Raw genomic sequence first — 15,892 nt, 5'->3', positions numbered from 1 at the left:
TGACGCCGTTAAAACGCCCCAGCAAGACAAGATGAAAAACCATACACCAATCAAGGGCTAAACCGGCCTCCGCACTTCGTGTGACTGCACCCACCCCTCAGCCGAAGTAACGATACTGGACCGGGACCTCAATGAGATGTCGATAGGCATGAACCGCCACCTAGGCGCTCTCCTCGACATGCCTTAGAACCGGGTACAGCTGCTCCGCGTCCGTGGTCTTCTCCTTGTGGTCATCGGTACCGCCCATTTCGGTATCATCCTGCTCACCGACATCTGTCTTCGTAACGTCCTTGGCCGGCTCTGGCGTAGCACCGTCGTAGTCACCAGTCTCCAACTTCTTCTTGATGAATTCACGCATCCATTCGATCAGCCGCATGTTCTGGACCCATGTCTCGGTCTGGTCTGGTGGGCTGTCCTTGGATTCGCGTGGCGTGTCAGCAGTATCAAGAGCAGGGTCGATAACGCTGCTGACAGGAGAATCTCTCTTCTTGCCTTTGGACTCCGCGTTGATGCCCGACGCGGGAGGCGTGGCGGAACCATCGCTGGCCATGTCCATATCATCTCTGCCCTTGCCAGGAGCGGCGCGTTGGAGACGGCCGCCCTCCCACCGACGGCGATCTTCATCATACAGACCACTAAGCGTCGCAGCGTTGGCTGCGGCATAGGCCATGTCGCTAGCAGAGGCTGGCAGGGTAGGGTACATGGCAGAGCTGGTCGGAGCGGCATGGCCTGGCAGAGGACTCTGGCCAGAAGTATAGCTCTGGGCGGATGAGGGCGGGGTGAGTCCAGGGGTGCTGGCGTCAGTAGTGTTACTGGCAATGCTCTCTTGGTGGCCGTGCTGCAGCAACGAGGTAGCGTTGGCCTGGGCTGCGGCAGATCCATGATGAGAAGTGCTGGGTGGGCTATTGCTAGCTCTGGCGTACGTGACATACCCAGCACCAGTAGGGGCGACACCAGCGGTGAGATGCGCATCCTGCTCGTAGATGGTTGCTTGCATCTGCTCCAGGATCTGGTCGATCGAGGTCAAATCTTCTCTGGTCTTTGCGTTGCCCATTGGTGGGAGGCTGTAGGCTTGAATGGGATCTTCCTGGCCATAGCCGCCACCAACTGCGACGGGTTGATAGGCAGGGGTTGGGACAGCAGCTGGGATGATCTGAGGCAGTTGAAGACCTTGCAGCTCAAAGAGACGGCGGCTGACATTGTGGAAGTTGATGGGATCAACTTCGCGACGTCGAACTTGGCCGAAGAAATGATCGAGCGCATCAAAACCACGCTTGCGAGCCTCAAAGTCATAACTGGCGGTGGGCGGAGCGGTGCTGTAGTAAGTCACTGGACCGTAGCCCGGGTGTCCTCCTGTCTGTGATGAATCAGTTTGTGCTCACCGGGTGGCATAAAGGGGGACCACGTACCGGAACTTGAGGATGAGGTTGGTAATATTGGTTAGGGTGCTGTTGGGCGGCGTAGTCGTGGGGACCCGGCATAGCAGGCGCGTAGTAGTTTTGAGGAACTTGTCCAGTCAGACCGCGACCATAGTATGAGGCGTTGTAGTGCCCACCTTGTCCCATGCCGTTTTGAACCGAACGCTGGCCGCCACCTGGCTCGAGGTTGGGGGAGCGCATGATGACGCTGTCATCAGCATGAGTCTTGACATGTTTCTTGAGATCCTGGGGGCGCTTGAAGGCCTTGCCGCAGAACTCGCATTTGTGAGGCTTCAACGGCACATGGACTCGGATGTGAGAGGTGATGTGGTCGCGCTTCACCGTGGTGGTGCGGCACTGGCCCCAGGCGCAGGTCAAGTTGAGGTTGTTCGTCGACTTGCGACCAACATGACGCTCGCAGACATGTTCCTGAGCATCATGTCAGCGAGGTCCACATGGTTTGACGAGGGCGTGAACTCACGTAGAGGGCTTCAGCGGTCGGGCAGCGCTCGCCGCATCCTTGCCACTGGCACTGCAAGTTCTCACCTGCCGAGTTGACATTCGGAGCAGGATTCGAAGCCAGCGGCGTCTGGAGTTGACCTTGCTGCTGGGTCGCGTCCTGCGTCGCCGCAGTATTGGGGGTAGTGGTGTTGTTCTCTGACATTGTCGCGGCGGAAGAGGATGCAGATGCTGGCGCCAAGCTTGCCGTCGAGAAAGCCAAGAAAACGACTTCTTCGACGTTCGAGCGCGACTTGAAAAGACCACGAAGTTGATCTTTCCCGCAGTGCGCCTCTCACAGGGGAGGTTACGCGAGAGACAACTGCGCTGGGTGGTGAAGTGAAGAGAAAGTGAGGGAATAGTGAATGAAAGGGTATCCGGAAAAGAGGGAAGATTTTGCGCGAGCAGCAGCGAAGTAGCCGGGGGGAGTATGTAAGTTATGCCAGAGGAGAGACTCACGTCCCGGGGGCCAACTGACTGACTCAAGCGGCGGCTAGAATGACGATGTGGCCAGGGATTCACGGGAAATAGCTTTATCTACAAGGGAAAGAGCTACACAGTGCTTGGTCGGGAGAAATAGAGGGCAATGAGGGGCCAGCCACTCATCGAAACAAGTGCTCTCTCAGAGAGGCAGAAGGGCGGGAGCTGAACTGGCCCAGCGAGACACTCATCACGGACCAGAGGGAAAGAACCCATTTGGCTTTTGGCACTGGCATGCATCCGTGGCACTGAGAGGAAGGGAGGCCACTGGAGGCGTGCGCCGATTCAAACTGAGGCAGGAGCAACGCCGAGCCGCTAAAACATGCCAAGTGCAACCTACGCAATCCAGCCAATCCGCGGCGCAAGCTGGTGCATCTGGGTGGGGAATTCCTGCTTCAGCGCGCCGGCTAGAGAGCAACTCTGAGCGGCCTTCAACCCTCCAGGCCCGAGTCTCTCGAGTCGGCTGTCAGCGTGATACGCAGCTCGCAAAGAGCAGACCACTCCGGGAAGATCCTGCGACACCTTCCCAGGGCAGCGTTGCCGCACGCGCATTTAATAGAGCTGCTGACCGAACACTCGGTCCGAATCTCACCGTGGCGACGACTGAGCGGAGGAGGCCTGATCAAATCTCCTCATGGTCTTGGTCTTTCTTGGGTCGAGAGGAGTTCTTGGACAGCGGGACGAGCATGGCCAAGGGAGGAAAAATGCACCAAGACACTTGGAAGGAGGCGCAGCCAAATGTCTGGGTCGTGTTGCAGGTGGCAAATCTGGCGATAACGGGGGCTTCTAGGCGGCCCATACCCATTCAGCTCACATTCTCATTTGCCCCTTGGCTCCGGAAACTCTTGGGACTTCGCTTTGCCATGCATTCTCCGATTGAGGGGCTGCCTTTGGGCCTCTCGCTTCCCATCTCTCGCGTTTCGTTTTGGCATCCGAGGCATCGACGATAAGCACTCCGGACGATACGATGCAGCAGATACTGTACATTGCTTCTTTCGTGCAAGCAACTTGCTCACAGCTGGCCGTTGTGCGAAGCTTGGTTGGACTGACGCAGCATTGCCTTTTCTGGGGATGCGCTTTGGTTCCGTCCATCCTCGCGAATACGAGGCCGTGCCGAAAGCGGTTTACAGCAGCATCGCCTACAGCGTGCACAGTGTGAGTATTGTGGTATTGCTTCCACGTGGAGCGAGGGTCGACACGGTTACCACAGGGCATACGAGGTAGTGACGGCACCAACGACCGAGATGCGTTCTTCGGCGTGAGTAACTCACAAAGATCGATCCGTAGCTTCGTCATGCCACATGGCCACACTCTGAGTTCACCAGAGTTCGCCTCAGGCGCCCTTGAAAATCCATGGTCCTGCCAGGTCCTGCTTGCTCGTCATCAACAATGAACATTTCGACTCCTGGCTGCCAATCATTGCCCCCAAATACGCCATCATGCGCTCTAGCTTTTGACTTGTGTTAAGCGACAGAGTTGAGGTGGTGGAGTTACCCCGCTTGCGCAAGCAAGCCTGGGCTGTCGTCGCTCGCTCGAGATGAAAATGAAATTTTGCCCGCTTTGCTACGTCCGCCGTTTCGGGACGCGTGTTGCCCAGCGTTTGCCAATGTCTGGCGGAATTCTTGGGACGTTCCAAGGATCCCAAGACTCCAAGAACTCAGCGGAAATCTTGGGCAGATGGGGACACCACCTGTCTGCCTGCCGTGAAGTTGGTTACGGCGATCCCAATTTCAGAAATCTGCTCAAGCATCGGCACATATTTTACGGTGTGCGCGTACATCCAATGGAGCTGGATGTTGAGCGTGGCAGGACGAAGAGCCCTTCTGGCGTAGGCCGGACCTGCGTCTTCGGTCGATGGCTCTGGTCCTCATATCATTTCGATTGCTCCTCAACGGGTTCGACTACAAGCCAACATATATCCATGTCCTGCATCGCCTCTCTGCACATGTACGTCTCATCTCGTCTTGCATCGTCCCAGAGGCCAACCTCGATGTCGGCGTCTTCGAATGGTATCAACGGCTCTTCAGCCTCGTGCAGAATGACGCGTACGCCGAGATAGTGCAAATCCGTGGTATCACAATAGCAATGCCTGCCCCTTTTCATTAACCCGTGCAATCATGCCAATGCCTGGAACCACTGTATCCCAGGACCTAAGAGTGAACGCCAGATACGTATCAACCTTCGGTGCGGAAGCGGTGTCCATATTGCTGCTCCGCCCATGCCGGGTTCCAGCTCTCGGAGCCGAAATAATCCAAGTTCGTCGGCTGCAGGCCCTGCGCTTGCGCTTGCGCTGGTCCTATACCTCCCTGTCCACCACCCATGCTCTTCCAGTATGCACCTGCGTTCGCCGTGCCATTTAGATCGTTCATGGTCCCCGGCTCCGTCGATCTGGGAATCGCACCCAGATGGCTCATATCATGCCCGATCCCATTCTGCACCAGAAAATCGGTAAAGGGGGCATGGAAATCTCGGTTGCCCTGTGCTGCAAACTGTTGTGCCAGGTTGGGATTGTCGCCCAAGGCCTGCTGAAAAGCAAAGTCATAACCACCAAAATGCTGGGGTATTTGGTGCGTGCCACTGCTCGGTGTCCCAAACAGATTTGACTCGTTTGGAGTCATGCTTGCCTCTGAGAACGGGTAGTGCCCGTCAGCTGATTCTAGTGCACTCATTGGTTGGCTCGGGTATGCAAAAGGGTTGTCGCTTGGAAACATAACACTCTTAAGATCCGGGATCTGCGCGTTCCCTATCTGAGGCGTGAACTGATAGTTCGGTGACAGCGGGGACGAAGCAGATGGGCTGTTAAAACCCATCAAATGTGGATTCTGCATCTGTTCTTGGAAGGAAGACAGAACCGCGTCCGGGAGAGACTTTCGTTTGGCCAGTTTGGCAAGATAGTCTGATGGGAGCGTCCTCGCCCTGCTGGGTGTTCCTGATTGCTCTCTGGAGCTTACCGGAGCGCCAAGGTCGGGCAAAGTCTGCCTTTCCTGCAGTAGGCCTGCTTCAGATCCTGGCGAAGGCCGCTTTCGAGCGCTTGCTGGAGCCAGATTCAGTGAACTTCGCCGTTCCTTTAGTTTTTCTGGAAGGACATCGAAAAGTCCCTGGCACGGAACCGTCAGCATTGGATTCTCCGCGACAACTGTCATTGGGTGTTGCTTACCGTCAGGCTGACCGTGCACCTGTCGGCAGCCATACTTCGCTTCGCTAAGCTCGCCAGGGTATCTCTCCCTTCCAATGCATCTTTCAGGATCTCATTGCTGGTGGAATTATTCGGATTTTCGATGACGAAGAATACGAGGGACAGGATGGCGAAATATGTCGTGTACATGAAAAACCAGTAGGATCCTACCAGCAACCCCCTCCTCTTCATCTCGCTCATTATGTGGACGATGTTCCTGGCAACGCTGATACACGCTGCAGCGCAAGCAAAGCTTCGTTTGTCCACGTTTCTCGCCTGGCATGCTTGAGATACATAATGAACAAACGGGCGATAGACCATCATTTGGACGTGGGCATACCCCATGCGTAGGTGTTGCTGGACCCTAGATCATGTCAGCCCTCCTCGTGCGCCATTCAATTCATAAACATACCTTTCAAGCTCACGTCCGCAATTGTCCGACGGTCTCAATTCCATTGGCAATTCATCCATCCAATTCTGCAGGTCCTTTTCGAGCTCGCGGATCTTCTTGTGACTGATGCTATATACCGGCTCGGCTTTCGAGTTGTCTAGGGACTTGAGAGGGTAGATGTAGCGCACGACTTTCCTCATAATCATGGTCAACCTGGTGTGGGCGTTGGCTGCTCGCATGAGTGGAAAAGTGCCTGCAGGCATTGGCAGAATAGCTTGGTCGGTGATATAGTCGTCGTCAACCTCGGAAGGGTATTCTTGGTCGATTTCTTCGTCACTCAACATCTGGGGAAGTCCGAGTGCTGCACCCACATAGGCATCCAGCTTCCGTACAAGCCAGAAGATCCGCTTGCGCTCCTCGGACTCGATAGGGTTGAATTTGGTGGGCAGGTTACGGTGCAGGCCCAACCGACAGCAAGCCCTCAATGCAATGCCAATGTAGGCATAGCAGATGGGTAGCTTCGCCGAGGACTGGAGAAAAACTATCATGAAGACAATGGCCTGAATCGTGACCAAATCCCTGCAGTCTGTGATGTCGAGGAGCTGCTTGGCGGTGCTGAAGTATTGGTATCTGACTAAACGTTAGCACAGCGGTGCCCTCTTGTCCGGCCAGCACATACCCTTGCTCGATTGCTTCCTTGTAACCCTTGATATCAAGCACCGTGTTCTCGTTTTCGGTTTTGGAGAACAGGCAACCAACAGCCAGAACCACATAGAGCAGCGGCAGGAATTGAACGTGGTGGTTGTTGTATTGGTCGGGCTCGGTGTCGTAGACCGAATGAAGTCGTTTGAAGAAGGTCGGTCGGTGGATCGGCCGCATGAGAGCACAGGCATCGTCCAACGTATTGCGGCATAGATCGATGGCCACATCTCTGGGAGGAAGGTCAACGTGAGGAGGGAGGTTGAAATCTATCGGTGACGAGTGGGCGGATTTGGGAGACTCAAGGATCTGGGCTATCGTTCGATTTTTGCGGGGACGCTCATACTCCGACAGGAACTGGTCACCAAACTGTGCGCGGAACTTCCGCATAAAGACGTAGCCGGACGAGTGGCCATGGAAATCCCAGTTACCGTGGTCGTCAAGGTCCAGCGCACCGGTTCTATCGACCATCGACTGGAGTTGAGCATCGTCGTCAGGCTTGGCGGCCTCCGAGGGCGCTCGTCCTTCACCACTGACATTTGCTTTTGGCCGGCTATGCTCGATCAGCTGCTCGACACTGCGAGCGTCAAACTTGGGATCGTCCAGGTCAAGTCCCGGTAATACAGTGCGCAATATCGACTCGGCCTTTTGAAGTCGTTGTTCGAGGGCCTCAATGTACTGCGGCGCCGGGTTCCGCCTCCTGTTAGAAGGCTGGTCATAGGTACACTCTAAGCTGCGCGTCAGTCATTCGAGCAAGCAGCCGAAGATATTCACGGGGGAACGCGACAGACCGTAGCTGTAGACCGTGCAATGTGTACACGGCTGTTTACCGTCGCACTTGATCTTCTTTCTCCGGCATTCGTCACAGGCTCTCGTCACCCTCCGTCGCTTCTGCATGGGCGCCTGTGGCTTTGCGCCGGAATCGCTTGGCGGTGTGTCTGGCAAAGGAGACTCAGGCCGTGACTCTGAAGCATGTTCGTCATCATGATGTGAGGCGCCAGCGGTCGAATTGAGCGCGGCATTGCTCAGAGCCTCGTCGGACGGGCGACCCAGGGACTGGGGGGTGTTGAAGTCCTGGTCGCCCATCCGATCCAAGCCTCAGGCAGCGGGAAGAGTGGGTAGATGCTACGGAGGAAACCGAAGCGTTGCTGCAGTCATCCACGCGCGACGTTCGACTCGACCCTGCAACTGGCTGAGGCCAGCCGAATGACGCATACGATGCTGAGAAGAGTCACAAATAGCTGGGTAAAGACAGATTTGTCGAGGCCGGTCCACGGCGCCGCATTCGGAATTGAAAACCTCCGCAGTCCGGTCGAATCTAGGCGAGAGCAGGATGGGCGATGCAAAGATCAAGAGAAGCAACGAAAAGAGAAAGAAAGGTGAATAGCGATGGAAAGAACAGATGTGTGAAAGCGATCGACTCTGGCGGTACGAAGCGTACGAGGTTGCGGGTTCGCCCAACAACAAGCCAGGGCGTCCCTAGGAAAGGCTACGGGGACGCCCACTGACGCCCAGTGACGCCCACTGGGTTGGGCTGAGGGCCTGTCACCCAGCGTGGGCGCTCGTCTAACCCCCACCTCTACTTTTGGGACGTCTCCAATGACGCAGTCTTGCAGCCCCTAGCTGCGGAGCTGGGCTCCCGCGTGGATGCAGAGGCCAACCGGATAACTGTGCGATGGACCCTCGCTGGCTGTTAGAGTTGCCCTTTGCTCCCTTTTTAGGGTCCCTTATTCAGGTTTATCACAGCGCAGGCAGGTGGTGCAAGCGCGATACGACAGTCGCTCCACGGTCCGGAACCCATCGCAACGTGGATTGTCGATCCTCTGCCGCTGGGCGACGAGTAGGGACGGACAGTCGCCGATCCTCTGAGGCCTCGATGGCACGTTGGGTCACGTTCAGAATGCTCAAGTGGTTTTTGCGTGCGAGCAGAGGCGACGAGAATACCGGAGATAGCAGATCACGGGCGAGGCTTGAAGGGTCCAGGCGAACACCCCTGTACAAGTAGCAGTCGCCTATGGACGAATGACAGCGACTCACAGATGCCCTTCCAAGACAATTCTGCCCTGCAAGCAACCGCTTTACCCCCGAATAGCAGCTGTATCCAGGCACGCTAGGACTCAGGTGCCACTTGAAATCATCTCAAAGATTCTCCTGTTCTTCTATACAGATGTAGAAGCGTTCAGAGTCCTGAACCGAGCGCGATATGCTTATAGCGAACAGGTCCGAAACACGAACTCGGTGTCTGGAACTTTAACTACTTCGTGTGAGGGGAGGAGGGGCATCCATGCCTCGCGTGGCCATCCCACCATTAGCAGGATCCTGGTGGATATATCACGCCAGGGTCGGGGAAACGGACAACGAGGAGGCAAGCCCGGTCTGTGGTTGTGGCACCTGTCTTCAAGACACGGATAAAGCCCGGCCTACGCTTCGCTTCCTGTCCTCAACATGGCGGTGAATGGCGCCGGCGGCCTTGATGATGGCATAGAGCAGCACTCAACACATGCTGTGGATCGTTTGGATATAATTAGGCTTGCGAGGCTTGCCCTTTGCTCCCCCTGTTGTTCACGCCCAATCATGGCCACCCCATTGCTGGGTCAAGTAACAATCGACAGCCCTCCAGGCTCACCATGCAGGGAAGGTTTGTTTGTTTGGCTAGATCCTTGTGATGGATATCAATCACAAACATCAGGATGCTGGCTTGGTCGAAACTGCCTGATCAGGAACCATCACTTTCTCCACATCCAAGGCGGTATTGATTGTCCGACGGATATCGATCTCCTGCCTGACCTGAAGCCGCCGACAACTCGTTAACGCTCTCAAGAGTATGGCCTTGTGTTTCGAAATAGAAGAAATATATAACAACTCCTGCGGTCCAGTTGAACGTGGTGAATACATAGAAGTAGCAATACCTCATCTTGTGAGCACAATAGGCGAGCATTTGGGCGAAGATCAAATTGAACACCCGATTTCTGAACGTGGACCAAGGAGGTGCTTTTGGCGCGCGCTGCTGTGGAAAACACTTCCCTGGAAAATATCCCCGAGATGCGCCCAAGGCTCGCGAAAAGGACCGCAAAGCCGAACACATAATTAGCCACACTCGCACGGAGTGCCTTACCATTGCGACCAGGAAGCTGTTCCCCGTCGATGTAATAGTGGGCCAGAGTAGCGTTGACATAGAGTGCAGCTCCCATGCCTTTCATGGACGGGAATCAACACCTGCCTGCGTCCGACTCGGTCCACGAACGCGATGCAGACGGTTTTATACACTTGGGCCTGTGCATCATAGACGCCGATGATCATGAGGCTCCTGCTAGTGCTAGAGCGCGGATAGCCGTAAGTTCGTGGCCTGCAATAGTTGATGGCATTTACTCCACTCGACATTGTGAAGAGCTGAATCTTACAAGTCAACAACAGACGCCGCCGTAAACTTGGCACTGGGATCAAATCAAGCCAGCCCACGCGGAAATGGCGTGCGGCTTCCAGCTGTCCAAAAATCGTTCATATTCCGCTTCGACGAGACTATGTCCGTTATGTAGTCGACTGAGAACGGTGTGCGCGCTGCTTGTCTCTTCATGTTCCGCAAGCAACCGTGGAGACTCGGACAAGACCAGATCCCGGCCGCGAGAACCAACACAGGCAGCACTTCGATGGAGAGAGGAAACTTCCAGCTGAAGGGCCTCGACCAGCCAGCTTCCATATCCTATCCACCGGGCGTAGACGAATCTAGCTCCTGGTTAGTATACTCACATGGAGACGATTTGCGATTAGGGCTCGGCCCCAAGACCAGTGTGCCACTTTTGTAGACCTGCCACTTGACTTGATGTTGCCCAGCACAGTTCAAGTGCTCGAAGCCATCAAGGTGCCGACGTGGCTCACCATAAGCTAAAAGCAGTGCCCCCAAGCACGCAGAAGCGCAACAGGAGCTGACTAGCAGCATTTGGCGGGCATCTGGAGACTGCTGAAAAGCAGCATAATCTGACAGAGAGCCGCGTATGTGATTTGAGCGTTCCTCCGCTGTCGGCTCTAATGTTGAAAAGCACCTGCAACTGTGAATTAAGCCCGATCAGTGGCTGCTCGACGAGGTTGTGGCCGTGATGATTGATCGATCAACAAAGGCCGAGGCCGCAAGAGCACGAGGTTACGGCTGCTCTCGCGTGGGAAACAGAGCCCTAAGACTTCCCCGGATCCAGCCTATTGGTGCCGCCCAGTCAGCTCAAGCTGTTCCGAAAACACTAAACCATCGCTCTGGGCAAAAGCTGGCGAGACCGGCTTCAACGCCATCCAAGGGACGCGCACTGACGCGCAAGTCTTGCCCAGTATCTGTGTATCGATGATCCCGCAGAATACTCGAGCCTTGGTCTCCGGCCCTGCTCCTAACTTTTGAGTTTGTGACTCTGGAACCCAGACCTGAAAGAATTATCGCTTGATCCGAAATATGCTGGTGCTGGCAAAGCCTCTCATCCTAGGAGAAAAGACGAGATTGCCACGCACGACGGGTTTTCTGCTATTCTCGACCACTGGGTAATAAGAATCATGCCGGCTTCATCATGAACCATGACCGATAACTGACCAAGGGCTCCCGCAAAATCTCCGTGCGTAGCTCGTTTTCCCAGTCGACCATGACGGACTGAGCTCTGGACACAAGGTAAGGAAGCTGTGGAGCAACCCGTTTAGCCTTTCAAACGTAGGCCGCGACAGTCGTTTCGACATTTTGAGCATTCTACCCACAAACCAAGGCCTTTCTGTATGGAGCAGGACCGGAATTTTGCTGCCACTCAGCAATATCTGTATGAGTGCTTCCACAGAAAGGTGTTGATCTAATTGATTGGGCATCATATTGTCCATGAGCTCGGCAAAGCATCCTTCGCTGAGCTCTGTGGAGTAGCGGTATTCCTATATGGCCGTATTGATCGTCATCAGCGCACCCAGCCTGGATATAAACTGTTTAAACTGGCCCGTGTCGGTATACCGTGCACCGTCTGGACTTGCAGGAAGGCTATGTAGCGGCCGACCCGGTAGGAAGACCGAGTAACGCAAACGTTGCTGCCTTCTTGAAACCGGATTGCTCTGCATGCCCGCTTGTACGAGCGCGAGGTGTTCGGCACACTTGAGAAACATGAGGAATTCTTCAGTCTGCTGTGCGATTTCAGTACGGCCAATGGCCTCGGCCTCTTTCTCATTCGTATGTCTTGGTGAAGATTGATGGTCAAAGTAGAATGTGGCACCCTAACCCTTGTAGCCAGAGAAGATGTAATCCGACCAATTGATCAACATCTGTAATCTTTTGTTTTGGACTAGAGCGGTTGGTCCGCCTCTGTCTCTGATTTTCTGCACAACCGCTTCCCAGTGCATTCAGGCATAGATGCGGCGTTCGATACGGGGATCGAAATCCTCCAAGGCCGCCGCCGAGATCGTTGCCGAGATGGTCGCATCTGAGGTATCATGCGGGTATTGCTGGTAGTGATGAAGACGCAACTGTGAGGCCTTGGCACGATGTCCAATGGCGAGACACGTTTCTGGAAGGCCTTGGACCCAAGCCTGTGAGTTGGCGGCGTGGACAAGGATTGTATTCTGGAAGCACAGGGCCCCTTTCATGGCTTCTGGTATGAAGACTGACAGGTACCAGTTGTGGGCCAGAGGGCTTCGTCGCTCAAACCCGTACGAGCATGCCGGCATGACGTTTGGATAGAAATCGAAAAGCTCTTGGCCCTGAGCGCTCAAGTCCATGGGTAGGCAGTCGAACGGGTCAGTCCGAGCAGCACTACAATACGATTGTGGTTCTGGACTTTGGGACGTGGCTCCGCGTGATAGCCATTGCCGATTATGCGGCGACGAGCGATCGGCAGAGTCCCCGGACGATGGGCGTGCGGCGAGTGGCTTGGGGATCATATCCGTCAGCTCCGCAAAGGCCGAAGAACCCAGGAAGAAGGAGAGACTGGGATTTCTGGGAACCGCCTCCAGGACAGGGCTGTAACAAACAATCTCTTCCGCAGGATCACCATGATGGCTTTGGTGCTGTCGTTGCTCCTTTGACGCTCCTTGCGCAGATGTACAGCCCCGGGTGTCACGGGATTCGAAAACCGGCGATGCTTTCTGTGTGGAACGTCCATGTGTCGGTCGTGACTGCGGCCTAGCTTTCACAGCTCTCTTGCGGGTCGGCGAGTGAGAACTCCCAGCAATATTAGAATGGGAACGAGCCTCCCAACGTGTCTCCCTCATGTATTCCTGCATAATATGGCGTCGAACTTGAGTAGAGTTGGAGCCTGACGAGCTGACGTTGCTATTGTCGATGAACCGGAAGCGCCGTTGAGGTTTCCTCGAGCCAGAAGACATGATGGCTGCTACTCGTATGAGTGTTTGGTGGAGCGATCGTCGTCTCTCGAAGCCGCAAAGATCCTGGAGAGTGGGCGTAAGAAGCCTGCCAACGGAAAGGATGTGGACCTAGTGCTTCGAGCTTTGTTTGAGGGCATGGTTAGAGAAGAGCCTGGCTAGCCAGGAGGCATTGGCCAGGGTCCGTTTTGGCTCTCGATTGAGAATTGTTCTATCCTTTCCTGAAGACCAGCCACCCGGCAGAAAAGCAACAATTCACCAGATGGGTATGTCAGATTTTTTGGAAGTCCGAAGAGTCGCCTCGCTCCAGGCCTGCCGTCCGAGACGCAATCAGCAATGTAAAATCTGGGAAAGGGAGACTCGGCGGGCCGAAGCCTTCCATGACGGGCAACGGAAGGGGCAATCGGTGTCCTTCAAGGTCTTGAGAGCGGCAGTGAGAGGCATCCACGAGGATCCTAACTGTTAGGACTGGCTGGATGTTAACCGAGAGAAGAATGTGGTTAAACCAACTACATCAAGCAGCTGGGAAGTCGGACTCGAGAGGTTGTTGCCCGCTCAACAGGACGGATAGGCATGGAGTCTCTCGCAACTGTAGAGTTAGTCAGGGCCCGAGCGAGTCCATCATTATCTGGTTTGGGGGCTTACAAAAGGCTTAGGCATCCCTAAGGCTCGGTTTCGCTGGCATCTCGGGCCAGCTGTTCCGGGGATCGCCCTGCAGGCTGCTGGGTGGCTGCAAGCATCAACCTTCTCCGTCCCATCTGGGCCATAGTTGCCGGCGACTCCCTGCTCCGGAAGATGCTGGTCAGATCCGTTTGAGAAGGGCAAGATCTCAACCTTGAAGTTGAGCGGAATCGAGTGCCGACCCTTGCACTGTATTGACGTGTGTCACGATCCAATCAAACAATGCGATATACCCTGGGCAGCGACTCGGGTCCTGCACCTTGGGGACTTTGTGACAGATATACAAAAGTGAACTTAGGCGAAAAGAAACATAGTACGGTCGGTGACAGCAGCTAATAGATAGTGCTCGCGATGTTGGACTCGGGTTTGCGACAAAAGGCGGTACTTCTGCTAAGCTGCAATGCAACAGGGTCAGTAGTCGCGCCTTTGGGTTCGCTGAATGTCAAGACTGGTGGGAATATTAAGAGATGACTGAAGGGCTATATCGAGAGCATCTGCCGACCTTGTGACAGAGTTTGCGCGTGTTGCTGTCGGTATCGCTATCTGCCTCACCCTTCTATGGAGGATCCCGACATAGCCATAGCCTTGGTTTCGAAATCCGTGACGGCTCTGTCCATCGTCCACCGGGTGGCTTCGAGGGAACCAATACTGACAAACAAAGGTAAGTAACGGACGGCGGGCGCCTGGCTCGTCCGCCCCGGTTCGTGGAAACAGTGACGGCAACAGCAACGGCATCCCGCGAGACGCGAGTCTGAAGCCTGGGATTTGTTCACGTCAGTCCACGCATACTGACTGCGTTGTGTTGAAGCAGTCGTTCCCTTTGCGGCCGATTGGCTCCATTGTCACAGATTCCTCTCCCGTAAGTCTCCAACACTCCAGCGTCTCAGAATCCGCCTCAGCCTGTGGCCAAGCGACGTTGCTGGGTCTTTGACTCGTCCATTCTCCCCATAAGCCATGCACCGGCCTCCGCACTTCTCAAGGTCTCTTTTGATCACTACTGGACGCCTGCAGCAGCCGCCTCAGAAATCTGAATCTCAAGCCTAAAGCCGCATCGTCGTCGACGGACACTCCCGCAAGTGCTGTGTTGGGTTGCACCGACACCCCTTGGACCCTGACTTTGCTTGTCCTTCTTCCACTTCTGGTCCACAGCCCACTGTAACTACCACTGTGTGGTACTTACATTGCACTGCATCAAGCCAGCATCTACTCACTAGCCAACACCTGCCCGTGATCAACTTGACCTTCCGCCGAACTGCAGGTCCAGTTCCTGCATCCTCGCCGTGCAACATCTGCCCAAGCCGCTCCGGAGGACAATCGCCACGCGCCCATTGCAGGATACAATTCGCGTCCCTCGATTCTACGATCAGCACAAGCTTCCTTTGAGGCGTCAACGCCACTTCGGGGGGCTCGTCACTCCTCAATTGATCTCGACCAGCTTTCTTCTGCGGAAAGGGACCTGATACTACGCCAAAGCCATGGCGCAAGCAACTCAGTCGATAAAATGTGTCGTCACTGGTGATGGCGCTGTCGGAAAGACGTGTCTGCTGATATCTTACACCACGAATGCTTTCCCCGGCGAATACATCCCGACCGTCTTCGACAACTACTCGGCCAGTGTTATGGTAGATGGGAAACCAGTATCGCTGGGTCTCTGGGACACAGCAGGTCAAGAAGACTACGATCGCTTGCGACCTCTTTCATACCCACAAACAGATGTGTTCCTGATATGCTTCTCTATTGTCTCGCCTCCTAGTTTCGACAACGTCAAGGCAAAAGTGCGATTACCCTGTTTCTGTGCTCGGAATTTTCAGGCTGACGATTTCGAATGCAGTGGTATCCCGAAATCGAGCACCACGCACCCAATGTGCCCATCATCCTTGTCGGAACCAAGCTTGACCTTCGAGAAGACAAAGCAACGGCCGACAATTTGAGGGCCAAGAAGATGGAACCAGTCTCGTACGAGCAGGCGCTGTCCGTGGCGAAAGAAATCAAGGCGGTGAAATACCTGGAATGCTCCGCACTCACACAACGAAATCTGAAGAGCGTGTTTGATGAAGCCATTAGGTGAGCGCAATCTTACTGTGGGCTGCTGGCGTGCCGCTGACCAATATATCCTTAAGAGCTGTACTCAACCCTCGCCCTACAACGACCAAGAAGAAGTCACGATGCACCATTATCTAGGGAATTTCCAAGCGCGCTTCTGAATTGGTTTTTTGGCTG

At 54.9% G+C, this 15,892-nt stretch overlaps 5 protein-coding genes across 5 annotated transcripts; 1 reads left to right on the top strand and 4 right to left on the bottom strand.

Moving 5' to 3' along the window:
* Positions 1-160: 160 nt before the first annotated feature.
* A1O7_00075 (uncharacterized protein) lies at positions 161-2,082 on the bottom strand (the record flags this gene model as incomplete). Its single annotated transcript, XM_007754117.1, has 3 exons — positions 161-1,357; positions 1,410-1,847; positions 1,900-2,082. 3 exons carry the CDS (start codon positions 2,080-2,082, stop codon positions 161-163), a joined length of 1,818 nt encoding a protein of 605 aa, XP_007752307.1.
* Positions 2,083-4,570: 2,488 nt separating this feature from the next.
* Positions 4,571-7,747, bottom strand: A1O7_00074 (uncharacterized protein; the record flags this gene model as incomplete). The annotated part of the gene is made up of 5 exons (XM_007754116.1): positions 4,571-5,494; positions 5,554-5,935; positions 5,984-6,592; positions 6,642-7,389; positions 7,453-7,747. 5 exons carry the CDS (start codon positions 7,745-7,747, stop codon positions 4,571-4,573), a joined length of 2,958 nt encoding a protein of 985 aa, XP_007752306.1.
* A 2,063-nt stretch (positions 7,748-9,810) lies between these two features.
* A1O7_00073 (uncharacterized protein) lies at positions 9,811-10,383 on the bottom strand. The gene has a single exon (XM_007754115.1). The coding sequence runs from the start codon at positions 10,356-10,358 to the stop codon at positions 10,107-10,109; it is 252 nt and encodes an 83-aa protein (XP_007752305.1). The 5' UTR covers positions 10,359-10,383; the 3' UTR covers positions 9,811-10,106.
* A 1,630-nt stretch (positions 10,384-12,013) lies between these two features.
* Positions 12,014-12,388, bottom strand: A1O7_00072 (uncharacterized protein; the record flags this gene model as incomplete). The annotated part of the gene is made up of 1 exon (XM_007754114.1): positions 12,014-12,388. One exon carries the CDS (start codon positions 12,386-12,388, stop codon positions 12,014-12,016), a length of 375 nt encoding a protein of 124 aa, XP_007752304.1.
* Positions 12,389-15,147: 2,759 nt separating this feature from the next.
* Positions 15,148-15,740, top strand: A1O7_00071 (rho-like protein rac1B; the record flags this gene model as incomplete). The annotated part of the gene is made up of 2 exons (XM_007754113.1): positions 15,148-15,447; positions 15,504-15,740. 2 exons carry the CDS (start codon positions 15,148-15,150, stop codon positions 15,738-15,740), a joined length of 537 nt encoding a protein of 178 aa, XP_007752303.1.
* Positions 15,741-15,892: the final 152 nt, after the last annotated feature.

This window comes from Cladophialophora yegresii (genome assembly GCF_000585515.1).
Source record: "Cladophialophora yegresii CBS 114405 chromosome Unknown aczIN-supercont1.1, whole genome shotgun sequence".
In the NCBI taxonomy this organism is placed as follows: Eukaryota; Fungi; Ascomycota; class Eurotiomycetes; order Chaetothyriales; family Herpotrichiellaceae; genus Cladophialophora; species Cladophialophora yegresii.
This window is presented reverse-complemented; position numbering and strand designations above follow the sequence as displayed.